We start from the raw sequence: 21,952 nt of genomic DNA, 5'->3' as shown, positions 1-21,952 counted from the left end.
TACAACCCCCGGAGTAACGGACAGGTAGAGAGGGAGAACAGAATGGTCTGGAAGACCGTCCTACTGGCCCTACGGTCCAGGAATCTCCCAGTCTCCCGCTGGCAGGAAGTCCTCCCGGATGCCCTCCACTCCATCCGGTCACTGCTTTGTACCACAACCAACCAGACACCTCACGAACGTCTCCTTGTCTTCCCCAGGAAGTCATCCTCTGGGACCTCGCTTCAGACCTGGCTAGCAGCTCCCGGACCCAACCTGCTCCGGAAACACATGCAGGCGCACAAGTCGGACCCGTTGGTCGAGAGGATCCATCTTCTCCACGCTAACCCCCAGTACACCTACGTGGTGTACCCCGACGGCCGACAAGATACGGTCTCCCTACGAGACCTGGCGCCCGCCGGAGTCCGACGCACACCCCAACCACCAGTCCCACCCTCCCCTCCACCAGGGCACCTTACAGGAGTATCGGTCCTTCTGCCAGCCCCGGCTAGGCCCCCCCACCCACCGACACACCCCGCAGGCGCTCCCTTCCCAGGTCAACCATTTTCCCCACCAGCGCCGTCTAGGGGTGTCGAAGACACGCAACCGGAGTCACAGACGCCCGGGCCTCCACCGGAGTCACCACCGAAGCTCCGATGATCACAGAGGACGACCAGAGCCCCCGATCGACTGATTGCTTCATTTTAAATTGTAAATTTAAATCATAAATTGTAAATAGTTACTAGAATTGTAAATAGTTACAAAACACTGTACGGAGGTATTACGGTACCTCCATAACTAATTCTACCATGTTGCCATGTTTATAGTATCAGGCCATCAACCCCGCTGGACTCTTTTTTAACAGGGGGTGAATGTGGCAGTAGAAGTATTACGGTACCTGGTAATGCTGGAACACCATTGGCAGAAATTGTATGCTTCCTATTGGTCAAGCTGTATGGTAGCTCCGCCCTGCTAGGCCGGGTATAAGAGCCCGTGCCGCCCCAGCAGCCTTCATTCTGTACCTGAGCTGCTGGGGGAAACATCTAGCTTATTAAAGCCTTCAGTTGGACTACAACCTCGCTTTAGTGGTCATTGATCGTGCATCATTGAGTATGGGGGAAAAGCGAGCAGGATGTTGGCGCACCTGGAAGCAAGCAGCCACAAGGGGCCAGTTTAGCTCAGTTAACCGGACAACTGGTTTGTGATGCAGAATGAGGCGAACATCATGGGTTCAATTCCAGTATCGGTTGAGGTTATTCATGAAAGCCTCGCTTTCTCAACCTTGCCTCTCGCCTGAGGTGTGGGGACCCTCAGGTTAAATCAACACCAGTCAGTCAGCTCTCTCCCTCAAAGGGGAAAGCATCCGATGATGCTCTGGGACTGCGGCGACTTTACTTGGGGTGGCACGGTAGCACAGTGGTTAGCACTGTTGTTTCACAGCACCAGGGTCCCAGTTTCGATTTCAGGCTTGGGTCACTGTCTGTGTGGAGTCTGCACGTTCTCCCCGTGTCTGCGTGGGTTTCCTCCAGGTGCTCCGGTTTCCTCTCACAGTCCAAAGATGTGCAGGTTAGGAGGATTGGCCATGATAAATTGCCCTTAAAAAGGTTCGGAGGGGCTATTGGGTACGGGGATAGGGTGGAGGTGTGGACTTAAGTAGGGTGCTCTTTCCAAGGGCCAGGCTCAATGGGCCAAATGGCCTCCTTCTGCACAGTAAATTCTATGATTCTTTGATTCATTCTATGAAGGGAAATTGGAAGGGTGAAGGGTGCGAGGGGCAAGATGGTGTCAAACCGACAGGGGTTGAATGGAGTATTTGAGGCCTTTTACAGAAGGCTGTATGAGTTGGATAAGGGAGGTGGATAGGAAGCGGTTCTTGGATGGGCTGGACTTCTCGAGGGTGGGAGAGGAGAAGGTGCAGGGACTGGGGGCCCCAATTGGGCTGAGGGAGGTGATGAACTGCGCAAGTCCGATGCAGGTGGGGAAGGCCCCGTGGCCGGGTGGGTTTCCAGTCGAGTTCTATGAGAGGTTTGGTGCAGAGCTGGGGCCCCTGCATGTGGTGCTGTGTAATGAGTCGAGGGTAAGGGAGGTGCTCCACCCCCACATTGTCGCAGGTGTCCATTTTGTAAATTTTAAAGGATAAGGCCCTGGAGCAGTGTGGTTTGTACCGCCTGATTTCGTTGTGGATGCGAAGTTGTTAGTGAAGGTGTTAGCGTCGTGGATAGAGGGCTGTGTGCCGGGAGTGATGGGAGAGAACCAGTCGGGGAACACATTCTGGGCATCCCAGGTACCGAGAATCCCACCCATAGTCTCCCAAACAGAGAATCTCGCCGAGCATTTTCCATTACCACTTAACATCTCAAAGCACTTCACAGTCAATTACGTATACACACAGCAAACTCTTTAAAGTTGATTGTGAGGTAAATATTAATATAATTTCCCTGCTCTTTTTCAAAATAATATCATGGAATATTTTCCATCTATCCCACTGGCAGATAGGGCCCTGGTCCAACATCTCATCTGAAGGACGAACCTCTGACTGTACAACACTCGCTCGGTATAGCAATGGAGCATTGGCTTGGAGTTTTGTGCTCAAGTTCTGAAATGGAACTTAAACCCAGAGTATTTTGTCTGTATTCATTCACGGACAGGGGTGCTGGCAAGCTCAGCATTTGTTGCCCATCCCTAATTGCCTTTGAATCTGAATGGTTTGCAACCCATTTCAGAGAGCAGTTAAGAGTCAATCACATCCCGATTTTCCTGCCAAAGGCTTTTTTCAGAGGGATTGAGAAAATTATTACTTTGTTCGAGCCCCGACATTGAGGGGCTAGGCCGGCGCCGGAGGGATTTCCGCCCCGCCAGCTGGCGGAAACGGCGTTTGTTGCGCCGCCAGCTGGCGCGGAAATGACATCCCCGAGCGGCGCATGCGCACGAGTGTCAGCGGCCGCTGACAGTTTCCCGCGCATGCGCAGTGGGGAGAGTCTCTTCAGCCTCCGCCATGGTGGAGGCCGTTGCGGAGGCGGAAGGGAAAGAGTGCCCCCACGGCACAGGCCCGCCCGCGGATCGGTGGGCCCCAGGACCCCGGAGCCCGCCCACGCCGCCTTGTCCCGCCGGTAAATACCTACTTTCATTTACGCCGGCGGGACAGGCAATTTCTCGGCGGGACTTCGGCCCATCCGGGCCGGAGAATTGAGCGGGGTGGCCTGCCAACCGGCGCGGCCCGATTCCCGCACCCGCCCAATCTCCGGTACCGGAGACTTCGGCAACTGGCAGGGGCGGGATTCACGGCGGCCAATGGCCATTCTCCTACCCGCTGGGGGGTCGGAGAATGACACCCTTGATATATTACTACTGGGCGGCGAATGTGGAGAAGGTGCGGAGCTGGGTCCCAGTGGGTCAGAATGGAGGAGAGTTTGTGCAGGTGGTCGGGATTGAAAGCACTAGCAACAGCGCCGCTCTCGATAGCCCCGGGGAAATACTCAGGGAGTCCGGTAATAATAACTTCATTGAGAATTTGGAGGCAGTTTCGCCAACACTTCGGGTTCGGGGCAGGGGAAGAAGGGGATTAAGACACTAAAAAATGTGTTTCTTAGGGGTCGGTTTGCAGGATTGAAGGAGCTGGAAGCGAAGTATAGGCTGGAGCAGGCGGAAATGTTTAGATACATGCAGGTTCGAGATTTTGCCAGAAAGGAGATACAGAGCTTCCCGGTGGAGCCGGCCTCCACATTGCTGGAGGAGGTGCTGACGACAAGTGGACTGGAGAAGGGGGTAGTGTCGGCGGTTTACGGAGCTATTTTGGAGGAGGAGAAGGCACCACTGGAAGGGATCAAAGCAAAGTGAGAGGAAGAGTTGGGAGAGGATATGGCGGAGGGGTTCTGGTGTGCGGTGCTCCGGAGAGTGAACGCCTCCACCTCGTGCGCGAGGTTGGGGCTGATACAGCTGAAGGTGGTATACAGAACACACCTCATGAGGGCGAGGATGAGCCGATTCTTTGAAGGGGTAGAAGATGTGTGTGAACGTTGCGGGGGGGGGCCCCCGCTAATCACGTTCATATGTTTTGGTCCTGTCCAAAGCTGGAGGATTACCGGAAGGAGGATTTTAGGGTAATTTTTAAAGTGGTGCACGTGAAGCTGGACCCGGGACCCCGGGAGGCCATATTTGGGGTGTCGGACCAACCAGGGTTGGAAACAGGTGCGGAGGCAGATGTTGTAGCCTTCACCTCGTTGATCGCCTGAAAACGGAACCTGATGGGTTGAGAGCAATCTCTCCACCCTGTGCCCTGGCATGGCGGGGGGACCTGTTGGAATTCTTGACTCTTGCGAAGGTTAAGTTTGAACTGTGGGAAAGGATGGAGGGGTTCTACAATTCATGGGCATTATTCATTATGCACTTTCAAGAACTGGATAACATCAAACATTAGTTGGAGGATTGGGGGGAGGGGGCTGTGTGTGTTAATGGTGACTATGGGTGATTCCTGATTCCTTTTTGTCATTTGTTTATGTGAACATGTGGGCGAATGTTTGGGGTTTGGTGGGAGGATGGGATCGTTGTTATTGATATGGGGATTGACATGTTTATTACTGATTATTGTTTATTCTTGGTGGGTGTAAATTTGGGAGAAAATGCGAAAAAGGAGAAAAATAAAAATATTTTTTTAGAAAGAGTCAATCACATTGCTGTGGATCTGGAGTCACATGTAGGCCAGACCAGATAAGTGTGGGAAACTTTTTATCCCAAAAGTATATCAGTGCCACAAATTGTGTTTTACGACTGTCGATGATAGTTTCACGGTCATCATTACTGGTTTCAATTCCAGATTTATTAACTGAATTTAAAATTCCATCAGCGGCTATGGTGGAATTTTGAACCCATCTCCCCAGAACATTAGCCTAAATCTATGGATTACTAGTCCAGCCATAAGACCAACTCCGTCTTGTGACCCAAACTTTTAGCAATTTTCACATTCTCAATCAAGACTAGCCTTAAGGATTTGTGCCTTAACCTGCGGAGTATTCGCAATCAAGTGAATGAATTAATCATGCAAATAGATGTAAATGGTATCATAAAGTGGAGATTAGAGAGACATGGCTGTAAGGTGCCCAGAGATTGAAACCAACATCCAGGAGTATTCAGTATTTAGGAAGGACAGACCAAAGGAAATGGCAGTGGGTTGCATTCCTGGTTAAAGAGGAAATTAACACAATAGAGAGGAAAGATATTGGGCTGGATTCTCCGAATCTGCGGCTATGTCCACAGGATCCGTCTGGTCTTACGACCAGAAAGCCGCGCCACCCCTGCACCGATGCTCCACCCGCTGGCAGCCGCGCCACGTAAAGCCCCTGGTTTCACCTGCGGATACGGCCGCAGAATGGCCTTGTCCGTAGCCACGCCGTACAGCATGGCGCGGACTGGGCCTGCCAAAAACTGTCCCCCTGTAACCATCCTCGCCACCCCCGGACCACCCCCACCAGCCCCCCCAAGCCCCTGATCAAGCCCCCCCACTGCCAGAGGAACGGCTCTCCCCCCCGTCCACAGCCGCCACGTGAGGTCGGCGTAAGTTGTGAGGACATGGGCCCCACGCCGTCGGGGACTCGGCCCATCGGGGGCGGAGCATCGGGGAGGGCCTCAGGTGACATCCTGAGGCCGTCACGACAGCGTGTGGCATACTCCCCAAGTACTTTGTTTTTCCGGGGGGGCAGAGCACTGGAAAAACGGTGCCGTCCCCAATTCCAGCGTAAAAAAAGAATTCTCCAGCCGATCGCCAACACGATTTCGGTGCCACCGATCGGAGAATTCAGCCCATTAGCTCTGACAATGCAGAATCTGTATGGGTAGAGCTGAGAAACACCAAGAGGCAAAAGACATTGGTGGGGGCTGTATATAGATCCCCAAACTGTAGTGGTGGGGTTGGCATTGAACAGGAAATTAGAGATGCATGCAATAAAGGAACATCTGTATTTCTGGGTGATTTTAATCTGCATGTAGATTAGGAAAATCAAAACAATAACAGTACAGTAGAAGAGAAATTCCTGTATGGGATGGATTTCTGGACCAATACATTGAGGAACCAACTAGAGAACAGGCCATCCTAGGCTGGGTACCGTATAATGAGAAAGGCAATCTAGTTGTGCGATATCCCTTGGGGATGAGGGACCATAATATGATAGAATTCGTCATCAGGATGGAGAGTGACATTGTGAGACTAGGGTCCTGAATCTAAATAAAGGAAACTGCAATGGTATGAGGCACGAGTTGGCTATTACGGACTGGAGAATGTTCCTAAAAGAACTTACACTAAAGGTAGCAAACATTCAAAGAATGCATGGGCAAACAGCAACAATTGTTCATTCCTATCTGGCACAAAAATAAAATGATAAATTTTGCCAAACCATGGCTTACAAGGGAAATTAAAGATAGTATTGGATCCAAGGAAGAGGCACACAAATTGGCCAGAATTAAAAGCAGACCTGAGGATTGGGAACAGTTTATAATTCGGCTAAGGAGAAAAAAGGGAGTGATTAAGAAGGGGAAAATAAAGGACGAGAGGAAGCTTACGGGTAACATAAAAACTGACTGTAAAACCTTTTATAGGTATGTGAAGAGAAAAAGTTTGGTGAAGACAAATGTAGGGCCTTTACAGTCAGAAACCGGGTGATTTATAATGGGGAATAAATAAATGGCTGACCAACGAGTACATACTGGTTCTGTTTTCACAATGGAGGACACAAGTAACAAACCAGAAATGTAGGGGAGCACAGGGTTTAGTGAGGGGGAGGAACTGAAGGAGATTAGTAGGAAAATGGCATTGGAGAAATTGATGGGATTGAAGGCTGAAAAATCCCACAGTTTGATAATCTACATCCCAGAGTATTTAAGGAAGTGGCCCTAGAAATAGTGGATGCATTGGTGGTCATCTTCCACGATTCTATAGACTCTGGAACAGTTCCTGCAGACTGGAGGGTAGCTAATGTAACCACTATTTAAAAAGGTAGGTAGAGAGAAAACAGGGAATTATAGACCAGTCAGCCTGATGTCAGTTGTGGAGAAAATGCTAGAGGCCAATATAAAAGATTCTATAGCAGAGTACTTGGAAAATTTGGTAGAATTGGACAGAGTCAGCATGAATTTACGAAAGGGAAATCAAGCTTGACAAATTTACTGGAATTCTTCAAGGATATAACTAGAAGTGTTGAAGAAGAGGAGCCAGTGGATGTGGTTTATTTGGGCTTTCAGAAGGTTTTCGTCAAAGCCCCACACAAGAGAATCGCATGTAAAATTAAAGCGCATGGGATTGGGGGTAGTGTATTCAGATGAATAGAAAACTGGTTGGCAGTCAGAAAACAAAGAGTCGGTCTTTTTCCAACGGGCAAGCAGTGACTAATGGGATACCACATGGATCGGTGCTAGAACCCCAGATATTCACATTATATATTAATAATTTAGATGAGGGTACTAAATGTAATATCTCCAAATTTGCAGATGACACAAAGGTGGCTGGGAGGGTGAACTATGAGGAGGATTCAGAGATGCTTCAGTGTGATCTGGACAGGTTGAGTGAGTAGGCAAATGCATGGCAGGTGCAGTATAATGTGGATAAATGTGAGGTTATCCACTTTGGTAGCAAAACAGGAAGGCAGATTATTATTTGCATGGCTATAGAGTGAGAGAGGGGGATTGTAACAAGACCTGGGTGTCCTTGCACTCCACTCGCTGAAAATAAGCTTGCAGGTGCAGCAGGCGGTAAAGAGGACAAATGGTATGTTGACCTTCACAGCGAGAGGATTCAAGTACAGGAGCAGGGATGTTTTGCTGCAGTTATACAGGACCTTGATAAGGCCACCTGGAACATTGTGTGTAGTTTTTGCCTCCTTATCTGAGGAAGGATGTTCTTGCTATGGAGGGAGTGCAGCGCAGGCTTACCAGGCCGATTCCTGGGATGGCAGATCTGGTGTTTGAGTCGGTCATGATGATATTCACTGAAGTTTAGAAGAATGAAGGGGGATTCTCATAGAAACCTATATAAGTCTAACAGGATTAGACAGGGTAGATGCAGGAAGAATGTTCCCAATGGCGGAGAACTCCAGAACCAGGGGTCATAGTTTAAGGATATGGAGTAAACCATTTATGACTGAGATGAGGAGAGGTTTAATCTCCCAGAGAGTGGTGAATCTGTGGAATTCTCTACCACAGAGAGCAAGCGTTTTCAAGAAGGGGTTAGATATGGCTCTTGCAGCTAAAGGGATCAAAGGTTATGAAATGAAATGAAAATTGCTTATTGTCACAAGTAGGCTTCAAATGAAGTTACTGTGAAAAACCCCTAGTCGCCACATTCCGGCGCCTGTTCGGGGAGGCTGTTACAGGAATCGAACCTTGTTGCTGGCTTGCCTTGGTCTGCTTTCAAAGCCAGCGATTTAGCCCTGTGCTAAACAGCTAAACAGGTTATAAGGGGAAAGTGGGAACAGGCGTGATCATAATGAATGGCAGAGCAGGTTCAAAGGGCCGTATGTCCCTCCTCCTATTTTCTAAATTTCTATGTTTGAATTTTTGCCCTTATATTACTGAGGTTAACTGTGCCACCTGCTGAATCAAGTTAATACTAAGGGAAAGATTTTGCCCCAATACAGAGGCAAGAACAGAGGGAGAGTGTGTAATTTCTCTGGGCAATGCGCAGATTTGGTGGCAAAATCGCTCACCTAAGCCATTTTGCTCTGGGGCAGAACAGCTATTCACCAACATGCAGCAGGTAGCTTGTTACAATAAATTAAAGGTCAATTATCAATTCGCAGCATTGGGAGCATGGCAGCTGTCTCGAGCCAACCTCTTGGCAGCAGGCTGGCGAACCACAGCTCCCAGGCTGCCTTTGAGGCTCAGCCCCTGTCCATCAAGGCCAGAGGCTGCCCTGTGGAGAGTTTCTTCCTCTACAATGCTGGCCTGACAACTGTGGCCATTTTTAAAATGTAAAGTGAATGCCTCGATCTCTCCTCTACTTGCTTCCTTCCATTGTCCCTCCAGCTTTGAAAGCCCACACTCCCACCTTAATCAGATGGTGAATATGTTCTCTGGCCGCTATTTGCCTAAATGAAGGAAATCACTGTTGGCTGCTACAATGCTGTGCAGGGTCAGGACCCCCATTCGACTTTGGTTTGGGGGTCCTGACACAGGGTGCAATATCCGGCCATCAGATTCCACATCCAGACCCTCTTCTATTCCACAGCTCCACAGCGTCACAACCTCCACTACTGGTCGAGCGAGGAAATAATTCCTGAATCCACACCAGCCAGAATGAGTTCTCCCAGTGAGCCAGAGAAGACAGAGCCAGGAGTGAGACACAGCTAAGAGTGAGTTTGGGAATTTGTATCTAGGTGGGAATTGAATTAAATCAGTAAGGCAGCGCCTTTTAAATTTCAGGAGTTTAAATTAATTTAAATTAAGCTAGTATTGTGCAGTGTGGGTTAACAAGGGCTGCCCCACCCACTCACATAACTGGTTGGCAGTTCAGTGTCAGTCACTTAAATCTACCTTGATCTAAAAGCAGGTGGGGGAGGGGAGTCAATTCAGGACAGTTTAAAAAGAGCAACTTGTAAACTCACTCCCAGTGAGTTCTCCCAGTGAGCCAGAGAAGACAGAGCCAGGAGTGAGACACAGCTAAGAGTGAGTTTGGGAATTTAAATCGAGGTGGGAATTCAATGCTGGGTGGGGAGGAAGTGCTTTTTATCCCTGGTAAGTGACTGGTAAGTAGTGTTTCTGTCTTTCTGTTTCTTTTCATTGGTATATTTATTTTTTCTTTGTTGTTTTTTTTGTTGAAATTGTAGTTTTTGAAGTTAACCGAAGGTTTAAGACATGGCAGGAGATCTCAGACCCGTGTCATGCTCCTCGTGTGCAATGTGGGAGCTCAGGGACACGTCCACTGTCCCTGGCTCCTTCACGTGCAAGAAGTGTGTCCAGTTGCAGCTCCTGTTAGACCGCTTGATGGCTCTGGAGCTGCGGATGGACTCACTTTGGAGCATCCGCGATGCTGAGGATGTCGTGGATAGCACGTTTAATGAGTTGGTCACACCGCAGGTGAAAGGTACTGAGGGAGATAGAAAATGGGTGACCAAAAGACAGAGCAAGAGTAGGAAGGCAGTGCAGGTGTCCTCTGCGGTCAACACCTGAAAAACAGATATACCGCTTTGGATACTGTTGAGGGAGATGGCTCACCAGGGGAAGGCAGCAGCAGCCAGGTTCATGGCACCGTGGCTGGCTCTGCTGCGCAGCTGGGCAGGAAGAAGAATGGCAGGGCTATAGTGACAGGGGACTCAATTGTAAGGGGATTAGACAGGTGGTTCTGCGGACGCAATCGAGACTCCAGGATGGTATGTTGCCTCCCTGGTGCAAGGGTCAAGGATGTCTCGGAGCGGCTGCAGGACATTCTGGGGGGGGAGGGTGAACGGCCAGCTGTCGTGGTGCACATAGGCACCAACGATATAGGTAAAAAAAACGGGACGAGGTCCTACAAGCTGAATTTAGGGAGCTAGGAGTTAAACTAAAAAGTTTAGAGAATGTATCCGCGATAGTTTCCTAGAACAGTATGGAATGGAATCTACAAGGGAACAAGCGGTCCTAGATCTGGTCCTGTGTAATGAGACAGGATTGATTCAGGATCCCATAGTTAGGGATGCTCTCGGAAGGAGCCATCACAATATGGTGGAATTTAAAATACAGATGGAGGGTGAGAAGGTAAAATGAAGCACGAGTGTTTTGTGCTTAAACAAAGGAGATTACAATAGGATGAGAGAAGAACTAGCTAAGGTAGACTGGGAGCAAAGACTTTATGGTGAAACAGTTGAGAAACAGTGGAGAACCTTCCAAGTGATTTTTCACAGTGCTCAGCAAAGGTTTATACCAACAAAAAGGAAGGGCGGTAAAAAGAGGGAAAATCGACCGTGGATATCTAAGGAAATAAGGGAGAGTATCAAATTGAAGGAAAAAACATACAAAGTAGCAAAGATCAGTGGGAGACTAGAGGACTGGGAAATCTTTAGGGGGCAACAGAAAGCTACTAAAAAAGCTATAAAGAGTAAGATAGATTATGAGAGTAAACTTGCTCAGAATATAAAAACAGATAGTAAATGTTTCTACAAATACATAAAACAAAAAAGAGTGGCTAAGGTAAATATTGGTCCTTTAGAGGATGAGAGGGGAGATTTAATAATGGGAGATGAGGAAATGGTTGAGGAACTGAACAGGTTTTTTGGGTCGGTCTTCACAGTGGAAGACACAAATAACATGCCAGTGACTGATGGAAATGAGGCTATGACAGGTGAGGGCCTTGAGAGGAATGTCATCACCAAGGAGGTAGTGATGGGCAAGCTAATGGGGCTAAAGGTAGACAAGTCTCCTGGACCTGATGGAATGCATCCCAGAGTGCTAAAAGAGATGGCTAGGGAAATTGCAAATGCACTAGTGATAATTTATCAAAATTCACTAGACTCTGGGGTGGTCCCGGCGGATTGGAAATTAGCAAACGTGACACCACTGTTTAAAAAAGGAGGTAGGCAGAAAGCAGGTAATTATAGGCCAGTGAGCTTAACTTCGGTAGTCGGGAAGATGCTGGAATCTATCATCAAGGAATAAATAGCGAGGCATCTGGATGGAAATTGTCCCATTGGGCAGACGCAGCATGGGTTCATAAAGGGCAGGTCATGCCTAACTAATTTAGTGGAATTTTTTGAGGACATTAACAGTGCGGTAGATAACGGGGAGCCAATGGATGTGGTATATCTGGATTTCCAGTAAGCCTTTGACAAGGTGCCACACAAAAGGTTGCTGCATAAGATAAAGATGCATGGCATTAAGGGGAAAGTAGTAGCATGGATAGAGGATTGGTTAATTAATAGAAAGCAAAGAGTGGGGATTAATGGGTGTTTCTCTGGTTGGCAATCAGTAGCTAGTGGTGTCCCTCAGGGATCAGTGTTGGGCCCACAACTGTTCACAATTTACATAGATGATTTGGAGTTCGGGACCAAGGGCAATGTGTCCAAGTTTGCAGACGACACTAAGATAAGTGGTAAAGCAAAAAGTGCAGAGGATACTGGAAGTCTGCAGAGGGATTTGGATAGGCTAAGTGAATGGGCTAGGGTCTGGCAGATGGAATACAATGTTGTCAAATGTGAGATTATCCATTTTGGTAGGAATAATAGCAAAAGGGATTATTATTTAAATGATAAAATATTAAAACATGCTGCTGTGCAGAGAGACCTGGGTGTGCTAGTGCATGAGTCGCAAAAGTTGGTTTACAGGTGCAACAGGTGATTAAGAAGGCAAATGGAATTTTGTCCTTCATTGCTAGAGGGATGGAGTTTAAGACTAGGGAGGTTCTGCTGCAATTGTATAAGGTGTTAGTGAGGCCACACCTGGAGTATTGTGTTCAGTTTTGGTCTCCTTACTTGAGAAAGGACGTACTGGCACTGGAGGGTGTGCAGAGGAGATTCACTAGGTTAATCCCAGAGCTGAAGGGGTTGGATTACGAGGAGAGGTTGAGTAGACTGGGACTGTACTCGTTGGAATTTAGAAGGATGAGGGGGGATCTTATCGAAACATATAAGATTATGAAGGGAATAAACAGGATAGATGCGGGCAGGTTGTTTCCACTGGTGGGTGAAAGCAGAACTAGGGGACATAGCCTCAAAATAAGGGGAAGTAGATTTAGGACTGAGTTTAGGAGAAACTTCTTCACCCAAAGGGTTGTGAATCTATGGAATTCCTTGCCCAGTGAAGCAGTCGAGGCTCCTTCATTAAATGTTTTTAAGATAAAGATAGATAGTTTTTTGAAGAATAAAGGGATTAAGGGTTATGGTGTTTGGGCCGGAAAGTTGAGCTGAGTCCACAAAAGATCAGCCATGATCTCATTGAATGGTGGAGCAGGCTCGAGGGGCCAGATGGCCTACTCCTGCTCCTAGTTCTTATGTTCTTATGTAATGGGGATCAGAATCCATGCGGTCAGCATCAATCTGATCCAAACCAGCTGTCCAGCCATCCAGCCCTCCAAGGAGTCCGAGTTGCTGTAGCAACAGGCACTTTTACAGGCATGCTTACATTCCGCTGCTATGAATAGTGATGGCGGAGGCCTCAATTCACTTTCCAGCACATGGCTAACCAGGAATGTCTCCTGCACTTACTACCTGCCATTGGTGTGTGTTGGAAGGATTTACAGGTTGGGATTTAACAAATCTGGCTCCGAGGCAGGGTTGGTTTTTAGTGCACCACGAGGCCGCCACTCCACATCCATATTTTTGGCTGAAACTAGATAACTGTTGGATCGGGAGTGCCATTGGGATGAACCTACATCCTTGGCACATGTGACATACAAAGTTACCCGGAGTTTTGAAGTTCTCTGACCAAATTCCAGCCGTACATCTGCAAAGGTAAGTGGGGGTTCTCCCAGCTGGAGATCACAATGTACCCATTGATTTGCTTCTAACAACTTGAGGAAGTAGAAATTACCAAGCCCACAGGATACACAAATCTCTCCAGAGCACAGTGGGGAAGGAGGTCCCTTCTAAGTGATAAGGTATGAAAAGCAGGGTATTTATATGTTTGGACAATAACTAAAATCTTAATATATGATTGGCCAAGGGAGTGTTAAACATTCAAAATGGGTTTTTTTCTTTCATTCCGTGTCAGCAGTATAACATAGAACATAGAACAGCACAGTACAGGCCCTTCGGCCCACGATGTTGTGCCGACCATTTATCCTAATCTAAGATCAACCTAACCTACACCCCTTCAATTTACTGCTGTCCATATGCCTGTCTAAGAGTCGCTTAAATGTCCCTAATGACTCTGACTCCACCACCTCTGCTGGCAGTGCATTCCACACACCCACCACTCTCTGTATAAATAACCTACCTCTGACATCTCCCCTATACCTTCCTCCAATCACCTTAAAATTATGTCCCCTCGTGACAGCCATTTCCGCCCTGGGGAAAAGTCTCTGGCTATTCACTCTATCCATGCCTCTCATCACCTTGTACACCTCTATCAAGTCACCTCTCCGCCTTCTTTGCTCCAGTGAGAAAAGTCCTAGCTCCCTCATCCTTTCTTCATCAGACATGCCCTCCAGTCCAGGCAGCATCCTGGTAAATCTCCTCTGTACGCTCTCCAAAGCATCCACACCCTTCCTATAATGAGGCAACCAGAACTGGACACAATGGGCAGGATTCTCTGACCCCACCGCCGGGTCGGAGAATCGCCGGGGGCTGGCGTGAATCCCGCCCCTGCCGGTTGCCGAATTCTCCGGCACCGGATATTCGGCAGGGGTGGGAATCGCGCTGCGATTGGTTGGCGGCCCCCCCCCCCCGGCGATTCTCCGGCCCGCGATGGGCCGAAGTCCCGCTGCTGGAATGCCTGTCCCGCCGGCGTGGATTGAACCATCTTTTGAACGGCGGGACAAGGCGGCGCGGGCAGGCTCCGGGGTGCCCACACGGTGGCCTGGCCCGCGATCGGGGCCCACTGATCCGCGGGCGGGCCTGTGTCGTGGGGGCACTCTTTTCCTTCCACCTTCGCAGTAGTCTCCACTCTGGTGGAGGCGGAAGAGACCCCCTCCACTGCGCATGCGCGGGGATGCCGTGAGCAGCCGCTGACGCTCCCGCGCATGCGCCGCACGGCAAAGTCATTTCCGCGCCAGCTGGCGGGGCACCAAAGGCTTTTCCCGCCAGCTGGTGGGGCGGAAATCAGTCCGACGCGGGCCTAGCCCCTCAAGGTGAGGGCTCGGCCCCCCAAGATGCGGAGAATTCCGCACCATTGGGGCGGCGCGATGCCGGACTGATTCGCGCCGTTTTTGGCGCCGGTCGGCAGACATCGCGCCGATTGCGGAGAATCCCGCCCAATATTCTAAGTGTGGTCTATCTAGAGTTTTATAAAGCTGCAGCAAAACCTCACGGCTCTTAAACTCAATCCCCCTGTTCATGAAAGTCAACACACCATACGCCTTCTTAACAACTCTATCAACCTGGGTGGCAACTTTGAGGGATCTATGTACGTGGACCCCAAGATACCCCTGTTCCTCCACACTTCCAAGAATCCTGCCTTTTACCCTTATTCAGCATTCAAATTTGACCTTCCAAAATGAATCATTTCACATTTATCAAGGTTGAACTCCATCTGCCACTTCTCAGCCCAGCTCTGCATCCTGTCAATGTCCTGTTGTAACCTGCAACAACCCTCAACACTATCTACAACTCCACCAACCTTCATGTCATCTGCAAACTTACTAACCCACCCTTCCACTTCCTCATCCAAGTCATTTATAAAAACCACAAAGAGCAGAGGTCCCAGAACAGATCCTTGCGGGACACCACTGGTCACCGACCTCCAGGTGGAATCCTATCTCTCAGAATCCTTTCCAATATTTTGCTCACCACAGACATAAGACTGATGGATCTGTAATTCCCAGGGATTTCCCTATTCCCCTTCTTGAATAGGGGAACAACATTCGCCTCCCTCCAATCATCCGGTACTACTCCAGTGGAGAGTGAGCACGCAAAGATCATCACAGCAATCTCCTCCCTCGCTTCACATAGTAACCTTGGGTATATCCCTTCAAGCCCAGGGGACTTATCTAAGCAGGAATAGTTTTCAGAGAGCGAACTTAATGCTAGACAGACTAGTCAAAAATGTCACAATGTACGGGCAGTCATCAGCTGCTCCACCGGCTCCAGGTACTGAACTGGGGTAAGATTTAAAGTGCTGTCTTTAAAGGGTACAGTGGCCTGGTTGTTAGGGAAATGAAGTGGCAGCCCAGAAGTTCATATTCCACCAAAAAAAAATGTTAAATTGAAAACAACTACAAATCTGGTCATTTGTGGATTGGCAGAGAAACAATAGTCATGGAAGTGACTGGATTGTTAGCAAATGGTTCACCAATGTACATTGGGAGGACCTGTTACCCCCCCTCCCTACCTTCTCTGATCTAAAAATGACTGCATTCACTTACAATATGATTGACTCACAATGCCAGTGTCACCCATACCCCAAGAATAAATGTTCAAATGGTTGCCTCTCAACTTCTAGTGATATTTACTTGCATGCAAAACTAATGATGTATGTGGTATCAAATACAATTGGCGGGATTCTCCGTTCCTTAGTGTTGATGCCAGGGCAGGATTCGTGAACTTTCAAAACAGCAAAACTGACACCGCACCTGGACCGATTTCGCGACCGTTGAGAGGCTAACAGTGGCGCCACCTGGAACACAATCGATTCTAATGAGAAATGGTGCCAGATTTATTTATTTATTATAAATTTAGAGTACCCAATTCATTTTTTTCAATTAAGGGGCAATTTAGTGTGGCCAATCCACCTACCCTGCACATCTTTGGGTTGTGGGGGGGAAACCCACGTAAACACGGGGAGAATGTGCAAACTCCACACGGACAGTGACCCAGAGCCGGGATCGAACCTGGGACCTCGGCGCCGTGAGGCAGCAGTGCTAACCCACTGTGTCACCGTGCTGCCCTTCAGTGCCAGATTTGCCGGATTCGTGATAGACACTCAGGAGGCTGAGAAGCTGCAGCCGCACATACACACTTCACTCCCCACACACACCATTCCAGCCAACAGGATGGCACTTGTTGCGCTGGAACGCACTCATCCTGTTGATGGGTCGTCTGTGGCCAGAGGGCACCTAGGGGGGACACCCATACGACCCGTGGCCCTAAGTTTACAGTGGGCAGTCAGCGGCGAGCACAGCCACATGGCTGCCTTGCAGATTGCGGCAATGGTGTTCCATGCTCGCCACCCCGACCCCGCAGCCCACCACCTGACCACCACCCTCTACTCCCCCTGGCCCTGGCATCAGTCAGCACACTATGACAACGTTGGACACATTGCGTACCCGCCCTCCCCCCCCCCCCCCCCCCCCCGCTTCAACAGCCACGGCGCCTGCTTCACGATTTTTTAAAAGCACAAGCCGCCGGGAACCCCCCCCCCAGTGGAATGCCGGGTCAGGCTCCTTAAGGATATGCCAATGGTGTTTACTGTATGTGCGGAGTGGAATGCTGTCAAGGCACCAGAGTTTTGCGATTTGGCCTGAAACCGGCGGCCACCACGATTCTGGTGTCAAAATCGATTCTTCGTCCAATCATGTTGTTTCCCGAATCTACCTTCAGCCGACGGAGCATCCCGCCCAATATATCTTTTTTTAATTTAGAGTACCCAATTCATTTTTTCCAATTAAGGGGCAATTTAGCGTGGCCAATCCACCTAGCCTGCACATTTTTGGGTTTTGGGGGCGAAACCCACGGAAACACGGGGAGAATGTGCAAACTCCACACGGACAGTGACCCAGAGCCGGGATCGAACCTGGGATCTGGCACCGTGAGGCAGCAGGGCAAACCCACTGTGTCACCGTGCTGCCCCCCAATATATTTTTAATGTTGTCAGAACATCCAGCGATGAGCAATAAATGCTGCCGTGTTCTGCATGAACCATCAAAACTGTAGAAGCGGAGATTTACCCAGTTCCCAGCTCCAAGGCAAAGTTCTTACAAGACCCTAAACTGGCCGGTCCGGAAACTCCAGTCTGGTCATAAACACCCTGAAAGGCGATGATAACTCTTTCAAAGGAGGTTAAACCAAGTGCACACAATTGTGTATAAATCAGAGCCTCACATGCAAAATGTGTTGATGGTTAATTCAGACTTTACACCTATGCCCTGAATCAAAGGATCAAACCTTTTTATTAAAAGTTGAATTAAGAAGCTTCAGGTATTCATTATATTAATTTCACAAAATATTTTGATGTCTGTGATTAACAAACATATTTACATATATTACAGCATGGAATAACCTTTGATGGTAAAGGCTTTAGGGCTGATGATGGGACTATTCGTAATTCTGAGTGCGAGATTGGGTCTTAAGGTCACCCTTCCATGGTATAATTTGACACTTCATTCAAATGCATTCAATGTGTTCAATACTGCAACATTTTGCTTTTTTGACCAAGGCGGTGCCTGTAGCTTATGCATTATGCGAACACTTCTCCAAAATCATCTCCGGAGACTTTGTCGAATATCTCATTCTTTTAAAACAATCCTGTATGATTGTCAAATGAGCAGAAATAAGGCAGCTCTGCCTTATGTGGACTGTGTGTGTGTGTGAGAGAGAGAGAGAGAGAGAGAGAGAATGTTTATCAGCTCAGGACAATTTATGTAGGTACTAAATGCTGGGAGGTACTAACAGAATCCTCCACAATGACTCACACAAGCAGATTTACTCAAAACACTGGTCCAACCATTTAATTAATCCCATCACATATAGATCATAGCTTAGGAAGAGAGAACTTTCCCCTACTTGAAATCATTTAAAGTTAAATTTTACCCCCCACCAACCCTTCTTCCAGTTCCCAAGTCAACCCCACACACAAACAGGGTAGGACACTTGGCTATGGGTCCGCAAGGAAATAGCACAGTGGTTTTCTTAAAAAAAAATACATGCAGCTTTCTCCAGAGTTACAACAGTGACATATGCACCAGAATGGTTACATTACAAATTGATGGGGGCATTGCATCTCGTTGTGTAAGCTTTCGTCGAAACTGCACCGTCATAATTCAGGAAGGGAAACAAGTTCCAAAATATAAACAGAGTAAACGGGACTAACCTCGACCCAGATCCAACTCTGTACATCTCTTCTCAGGATTACTGTGAATTCGACATTTATACAGGGCTCCCGGGGACAGCACAGACGAGCTGTAAGTAGAGTTAGCCTGGGGGGCCCCAACCAGAATCCTGCAGAAAATACATAGGGAGAGAAAATCTGTCTGAAATAAGCATTTTCTGATCCCAATAAAGTAAAATGCAGATCGAGGAATTCAGTTCCTGCTAGCCACTGGCAAAAAGTAAATCAATTTTTAAAAACTGGAAGAAACCTATAAAAATGTTGGCGATTGGATGACTCTGGCTGGTCTTTTCTGGCTGAAATCAGTGAAATTGCTCAGTGCATGAGTTTACTAATCAAACGCACTGGTCCCGAGCCAGCGTTCATTTTACCTCCAGAATGACATTATCAGATAAACAACACAACTATACAGGAATCTCTCCCTTAAACTGCAAGGAAATTACATTGACACGGATTGGAACTTCCTCCAATTAATACCATTACAGGAGCTGAACCAAGGGGGGGGGGGGGGGGGGGGACGATTCCGACGCAGTAAATGCGCTGCTGTTTTCGAACTTGCTGCCACTTCTTGTCCTACTCACCACCGTGTGTTGTCGTGGAAATGTTCCAGTACGGAATATCCAAAGAAAGTGCCATTGGTTCCCCGAAACACGACTGGGTGATCCAGGTCAATGTTGTACGAGTGCACCATCAACCCAAACCAAATTAAAGCCACGCAGAATTTCAACAACTTCATGTCCTCTCCAAGCAGCCCATCCATTCCCCTCTTCACCAGAAGCCAAGGAGAGTGAGAGAGGGGGAAAAAAGTCCCTTCAGGCGTCTGGGGCAATAAAAGTGAACTCTCTGGCGCGATCCAAATAAATCCTGAAGGTGAACCAGAGAATCTGGTCAATTGGCAAATGTGGCCGCTCTCCGATCAGAGGTTCTGATCCACTCTCACATACTGCTGGCTGCTGAGAGGGACAGGGGTTTCTACCCCCTGATCATCTGATTAACTGGAAGTGGGCAGGGAAGAGGCAGAATCTAACCAGAAGAGCAAGGGCGCCACACACCGGCTGCTGACAACATACATTTATTGCTCTTTCTCCAGCGTTAACCGTTTGCTTTCACAGCCCAGATTAAAATCTCAATTCCATTACAGCTTTCAAGAAACACACTTTCCAAAGGCTGGACAAATATTTTGTACATTATCAATTTTTAAAAATTTGTTGAAGATGTCGCTGTACAATTCCCAGACAAACCTCATAAAAGCTGGATGCCATTTGGTTGAAACTTACCGACATAAAAATAATTTGCATTTTTTTTCCGTCGAAAATCACTTCATGGACAATGAATCTTTTTCTTTGAATGGAGTTACTGTCCTTATTGTGGGAGAGCATAATAATAATAATCTTTATTGTCACAAGTAGGCTTACATTAACACTGCAATGAAGTTACTGTGAAAAGCCCCTAGTCACCACATTCTGGCGCCTGTTCAGATACACAGAAGGAGAATTCAGAATATCCTAATTACCTAACAGCACGTCTTTCAGGACCTGTGGGAGCAATATCCCTTAGGAACCAAATTAGATGAATGACCAGATACCCAGTTGTCTTGTTTTCAGTGGTACTGAGGGAGGACTGGTCCAAATAGTGCCATGGGATCTATACTATCCATCTGAACAGTTTAATGCCTCAACTGAAGACAGCATTTCCACTGGTATAGCACTTCTTCTGGAGTCACTGTGGCGCATCTACAGCAGTACTTTTTTTTATTTGTTTATGGGACGAATTGCCCTTGAGGGGGCAGTTAAAAGTCAACCACATTACTGTGGGTCTGGAGTCACATGTAGCCCGGACCAGATAAGGATGGTAGATTTCATTCCCTAAGGGGCATTAGTGAACCAGATAGATTTTTTATGACAACCGACAATGGTTTCAGGGTCCTCGTTAATAATTCCAGATTTTTATTGAATTTGAATTTCAGCATTTGCAGTGGCAGGATTTGAACTCGGATTAATCTGGGTCGCTGGTTTACTAGTCCAGCGACAATACCATTACACCGCCATCTCCCCTGTGTCCAATCCCACAAGAAAGGATGCACTGTTGGACCTGGCTCTTGGAAATGAGGTGGGCCATATAGATAATAATAATAATAATCAAGTGTCAGTGGGGAATATTCTGGAGATAGTGATCATTGTATCATAAGGTTTAGGATGATGATATAAAAAGATAATAGGCAATCCAAAGTAAAATCAATGAACTGGAGGAGGGCCATCTTCAATGGGGCAAGAAGAGAGCTGGGCCAGATGGACAGGAACAAAAGGTGGTTGGGAAAAACCATAGATGAACAATGTGCTACCTTCAAACAAAATAGGTCCAGACTTAGTCCTGGCATATTCCCTTAAAAGGGAAATGTAAGACAAACAAATCCCGGATGAAAAGGGAGATAGAAATGAAGAAAAAGTGTGCTTATGACAGGTGTCAGGTAGAAAATACAGTTGAGAACCAAGAGGAATACAGAAGGTTCAGAGGGAGATGGAAAAGGACATTAGAGAAGCGAAGAGGGACAATGGGAAAAGACTTCCAGCCAACATAAAAGGAAATTCCAAAGTCTTCTACAGGCATATAAATAGTAAAAGGGAGGTAAAAGAAGGGACTAAAAGGGAATTTACGCATGGAGGGGGCAATATGGCTGATGTATCGAATTAATGCTTTGAATCCATCTTGACCAAGGAGGTAGATGCTGCACAGGACATGGTGACAGATGAAGAAATTCTTCCCTAGAAGGGTTCAGTATTGATAAGGAGGAAGTATTGAATAGCTGTCAATATTTAAAGTTGGCAAGACATCGAGACACAATGAGATGTGACCAAGAATATTGAAGGAAGTGAGAATGGAAATTGCGGGGGTGCTGGTCATAGTCACCCAGTCATCTCTAGACTCAGGGGAGGGGACAGTGGACTGGAGAATTGCAAATCATTAAAGCGCTACAGTGCAGAAGGCAGCTATTCAGCCCATCGAGTCTGCACTGACCCTCCGAAAGAGCACTCTACCTCGGCACACTCCCTGCCCTGTCCCTGTAACCCCACCTACCCTATACATCTTTGAACACAAGGCGCAATTTAGCATTGCCAATCTACCTAACCTGCACATCTTTGGACTGTGGGAGGAACCCAGAGTGTTGATTCCCAAATTTCTTTCTCTGTCAGTCTGGCCTCAATAAAAGTTGAGATGGATTCGCACGTAAAAAGAAGTTATTTATTTAGCTTGCAAGCTTGATTCATTTCATAGAAACATAAGAGACATCCAGTTTCCTATATCCCAGAAAGCGAATGAACAA

The 21,952-nt window shown here is 47.7% G+C and overlaps 1 protein-coding gene across 1 annotated transcript in view; it reads right to left on the bottom strand.

The window, feature by feature from the left end:
- The window catches only part of itga9 (integrin, alpha 9), a 936,771-nt gene extending 917,183 nt beyond the window's left edge, over window positions 1-19,588 (bottom strand). Inside the window, exons 1-2 of the mRNA XM_072467362.1 lie at window positions 19,212-19,588; window positions 18,613-18,740 (exon numbers count right to left, since the gene is read on the bottom strand). Coding sequence (XP_072323463.1) covers window positions 18,613-18,740; window positions 19,212-19,390 — 307 coding nt within the window. The 5' untranslated portion in view covers window positions 19,391-19,588. The remainder of the gene's footprint in view (window positions 1-18,612; window positions 18,741-19,211) is intronic.
- Window positions 19,589-21,952: the final 2,364 nt, after the last annotated feature.

Source organism: Scyliorhinus torazame, chromosome 11 (genome assembly GCF_047496885.1).
Source record: "Scyliorhinus torazame isolate Kashiwa2021f chromosome 11, sScyTor2.1, whole genome shotgun sequence".
NCBI classification, from domain to species: Eukaryota; Metazoa; Chordata; class Chondrichthyes; order Carcharhiniformes; family Scyliorhinidae; genus Scyliorhinus; species Scyliorhinus torazame.
This window is presented reverse-complemented; position numbering and strand designations above follow the sequence as displayed.